General features: G+C 30.0%; 2 protein-coding genes across 3 annotated transcripts in view; one reads left to right on the top strand and one right to left on the bottom strand.

Annotated features, from left to right (window-relative positions):
* The window catches only part of LOC106459107 (6-phosphogluconate dehydrogenase, decarboxylating), a 27824-nt gene that overhangs the window by 18838 nt on the left and 4320 nt on the right, over positions 1–4666 (top strand). For both annotated transcript variants that reach the window (XM_013918693.2, XM_022385524.1), the window contains 4 exons: positions 875–1009; positions 2560–2685; positions 3431–3494; positions 3611–3741. In XM_013918693.2, the coding sequence (XP_013774147.1) occupies positions 875–1009; positions 2560–2685; positions 3431–3494; positions 3611–3741 (456 nt within the window). The remainder of the gene's footprint in view (positions 1–874; positions 1010–2559; positions 2686–3430; positions 3495–3610; positions 3742–4666) is intronic.
* LOC111085696 overlaps positions 3580–4666 on the bottom strand; it is a 52394-nt gene continuing 51307 nt past the window's right edge. Inside the window, exon 9 of the mRNA XM_022385523.1 lies at positions 3580–3698. Coding sequence (XP_022241231.1) covers positions 3676–3698 — 23 coding nt within the window. The 3' untranslated portion in view covers positions 3580–3675. The remainder of the gene's footprint in view (positions 3699–4666) is intronic.

Here is a 4666-nt window from a genome sequence, read left to right as displayed (position 1 = left end):
ACATGGTGCATGAAACATTCCCCGAAATAATAGGTATAGTTTTTCTGAATTTGTGGTGCACACTGGATAGATTTACCTTTTTTTTTTTTTGGTGGGGGGTTGAGGATCTTGTGTGTTTTCATTTGAGATTATACACTTGTTTTTCTCTGCAAGTGCAAAAGAAACTACACTTGTGATATTATAACTTTTCAAAGTTTTTTTGATGTGTCTTTTTGTTTTTTTTCCACTTTTATGTAATTAGGTTCTATTTTAATACTCTGTAGTAATTAGGTTTCTCTATTTTAATACTCTGTAGTAATTAGGTTCTATTTTAATACTCTGTAGTAATTAGGTTTCTCTATTTTTATACTCTGTAGTAATTAGGTTTCTCTATTTTAATACTCTGTAGTAATTAGGTTTCCCTATTTTTATACTCTATTGTGATTAGGTTTCTCTATTTTAATACTCTGTAGTAATTAGGTTTCTCTATTTTTATACTCTATTGTGATTAGGTTTCTCTATTTTAATACTCTGTAGTAATTAGGTTTCTCTATTTTAATACTCTGTAGTAATTAGGTTTCCCTATTTTTATACTCTATTGTGATTAGGTTTCCCTATTTTTATACTCTATTGTGATTAGGTTTCCCTATTTTTATACTCTATTGTGATTAGGTTTCCCTATTTTAATTCCCGGTTGTGATTAGGTTTCTCTATTTTAATTCTCGGTTGTAATTAGGTTTCTCTAGCTAATAACATTGTAAGTCACAGCACTAACATATTTTACATGTGTTTTTTTTTAAATCCTAAAAACTTTCATGTTTCTCTTCATTTGAATGTTTTGCTTTTTCATCTGTTCCCGGTTGTCATTGGTCATTAATTTTGGTTTATAATACAGGTTGGTGAGGATGGTGCTGGACATTTTGTGAAGATGGTGCACAATGGGATAGAGTATGGAGATATGCAGCTCATCTGTGAAGCGTATCAACTAATGAAGGATGCTCTGGAATTAAGTCATGATGACATGAGTGAGGTAAAAAAAAATTTACATAACTTATTAAACATTGTAATTTTGTTGTTTAAAGTTAGCACCTTTGTGGTCTCATTAATTAAAGAATGGATCAGAAATTCATTTTTTGAACATTATTTGCTTAATATCAAACTTGAATTCTTTAGATTTTAATAGTACACTTGGTTTATTTCTTCTTGATCCTTGTGTAATGTTTATAAAAGTATTTTATTTTAATATTAACTGATTAGTACTTATTTTTAATGTGTGTGGGGAGGTAGTAGTCTCAAAGTTACTTGTAATAAACATATGTACTAAATAGGGTCTCGATTTTATTTTAATATTAACTGATTAGTACTTATTTTTAATGTGTGTGGGGAGGTAGTAGTCTCAAAAGTTACTTGTAATAAACATATGTACTAAATAGGGTCTTGATTTTATTTTAATATTAACTGATTAGTACTTATTTTTAATGTGTGTGGGGAGGTAGTAGTCTCAAAAGTTACTTGTAATAAACATATGCACTAAATAAAGTCTCGATTTTATTTTAATATTAACTGATTAGTACTTATTTTTAATGTGTGTGGGGAGGTAGTAGTCTCAAAAGTTACTTGTAATAAACATATGCACTAAATAAAGTCTCGGTGATCTTATGTCGCAGTGTTTCTAATAAGTGGAGTAATCCTGAAGTTGGTTTTCATTTTATATTGAACGTACAACATATTAAAAAATCTGCTGTACAAATGTTTCTTGTAGTGTTAGTTGTCTGTGAATTGTTCCTAAGTTGTTGTTAAAATGTATGTAATTCAGATGTTAGCATAAAATTTAATTAACTTCGTTTTACTGTATAAGATGTCCTAAAATTTTTCCTGCTTGTTTATATTCTAAAGCATCTTTAAGAAACTATTTTTATGTAAAGTTTGTGGTATGTTAGTTCTTCCAAAACTTGTTTGTTGTAGCATCCAAGATAGACAATTTCCTTACAATTACTTCTTACTGGAAGTGAACTATTTTAAATATGTTAATAACTTTATGAAAGACAACTGTATTTAGTGTTTGTTTCAAAATCTGTGAAATGTAAGACATTAATCATGTAGTCCTCTTCTCTTTCACCATTATTCAGACTTCTTAAGTATTTAAATGGTCTTTTTTTTTTCAGTTTCCAGTACATCTATGTAAACTTATTATGGCGAGTGACTTTTGAGAGGAAATTGTTTTTAAACTTAGAAACAAAATTCATTATAGTTGATGGATATTATGCACAAAGCACTTGTTTCTTTTAACATATAATTGGAAGATAATACTTTAAAAGTAGTTGCTTAACTGCAGAAAGCTGGCATTAGAAACCGATAGGCCTAAAATATCGAATAAAAAATCACATAAACTATAGGTTTTTTTTTCTATCCACCCACATTAGGAATGCGGAAGAAATAAAACACTGCAGCTTACAAGATTTTTATTGCACATTTCAGCCTTATAGTTGAAACTTGTCCAGTCCTTTAGTTATTGTACATAAAAATAATTTATTCTCGCACCTCTGTATGTTGTGTAATCCAAGTGAAGTTCTTTTGTAGGTACTTGCCGAGTGGAATAAAGGAGAGTTGGATTCTTTCCTCATTGAAATCACGAGTAATATTTTAAAATACAAAGATACAGATGGTGAACCGTTAATCACAAAGATACAGGATGCTGCAGGACAGGTTGGGAAGTTTTTTGTTTTTTTTTACTCCTGAAACATTTGTTATCTCCTGTTAGATGTCCTTCATTCTTGTAATGTGAAAATTTTAAACATTTTTATTTAAAGAACTTTATGAATATCACATAATTCAACATGTTCTTAGTTCATACTAATTTTAAAACTTTATTGATTTTATAGTTGTTTTTTATAATTGTAGCTGGACTTTTTTTTTTGTTAACATTATCCCATTATATCTTGGTCGTTCTTGTTGGATAATCTATACTATTGATTTATTTGCCACTTTAAGATGGTTCGTACATATGTGTTTTTATTAATATATACTTTTCAATATGATACTTGCTCTATAGTTAAAACATTTAGCTATTTTGATTTCCTTTGAATTCATGTGATTTAGGAAATTAATTTCAGTTATTGCAAACTTTATTATAACCTTTAGATTAAGCCTAGCCAGTGGTTACTGTTAAAGGAGAGATACTGTCGTAAATAATCTTAAAACGTACGATAATACCGTGTCTATCCCTATTGCTGAAGGTGGAAGATTTTTAAATTGTACGTAAAATCAGAAGTAGAAGTGAATGGCTAAACTGATTAACAGTAACTTAATGTTATGTATTTTACTTAACTGGGATTTTGGTTAGATGTGGTCACTAACACTTATGCTTTTGAGATGTCATTAGAAACTTTCCATGGTCTAAACGCTTGGCATTGTCTTAAAATTTTGACCTTATTTTTTTTTTTTTCTGTAGAAAGGAACGGGAAAGTGGACAGCAATTTCGGCTCTGGAATACGGTATTCCCGTGACACTAATAGGTGAGTGTTTAGAATTTTTCTCTAAACCGATGAATTGAGCTATAAAATAAAACTTCTCACTTTCAAACAGTTGTTACTGTTGTGTAAAATGTTTTAAAACACACTTTGTTTTTCAGGAGAGTCTGTGTTTGCCCGATGCTTGTCATCTCTTAAGGATGAACGAGTGGAAGCAAGCAAAGTGCTACAGGGTCCAAGTAACGCCACCTACCAAGGAGATAAGAAAGAATTTACAGAAAATATAAGAAAGGTATATATATATAAAAAAAACAAACAAAAAAAACAGAGTTCACTTACGAGACATGACCTTCTCATGAATAATCATGAGTTGACCTTGAATACATCCAAAGATATAAAATTGTGGGATAGCCCACCCACCCCTAAATCAAGTACACTGATTACAAAACTGCATAGTTGTCTGCAGATGTACGTTAACCCTTTCGAGATGGGTCACAGGTGAAAGGCCGTGTCATCTCGTTTGTTGACTCACATTAAAAATTTTATTGAACCACTATCTCATGAATTTATGTCAATAAGTATAGTATCAAACTGTAGATTATAATTCAAATTTTAGAACTATACATTACTCAATTTGTTAATTTAAAAGTAAATATTAAAAAAACTTGGATAAACATCTATTTTTGTGTGTTGCATGGTATGTTGAATGCAGCACTGGTTCAAATTAGATGTTTGTTAAGTCAAAATACTACGTCTATAGTTTCATACGAATTAGAAACTCAAATTACAGATATTGACAAGCTAGAATATAAAATAAGAAGGTCTTTTCTATTTGCTAAGATATTGTTCACGTAATAAATCATAGTAGCACCCCGCTCACCTCCTTCCATTTTTGGAAATGTTCCCTTATATACACTTACTTCTGTGTATTACATGAATAACCAATTGGAAGCTCAGAATTCCCCCCTAGTGGTTTTTTCAGCCTTTCCAACATACCTAGTGCCATTTCTTTTGAATCAAGATTTCAATTTCATATTTTTTTAGACCCAAATACAGCTTAGTTACTAAGTTTGATAAAGTATAGTAGAATTCTATGGTATTAATGTAGTAATTTATGATTTTTCGGTTATTCAAAAGTATATATATAAAACCTAAAAAAATATTTTATCATGTCCTCCACGTGCAAAACTTTTAAAGGCCTGGCAACCTACATCAAG

Source organism: Limulus polyphemus, unplaced genomic scaffold, assembly GCF_000517525.1.
Source record: "Limulus polyphemus unplaced genomic scaffold, Limulus_polyphemus-2.1.2 Scaffold559, whole genome shotgun sequence".
NCBI classification, from domain to species: Eukaryota; Metazoa; Arthropoda; class Merostomata; order Xiphosura; family Limulidae; genus Limulus; species Limulus polyphemus.
The sequence above is the reverse complement of the archived record's forward strand: the minus strand, read 5'-3'. Positions and strand labels throughout refer to the sequence as shown.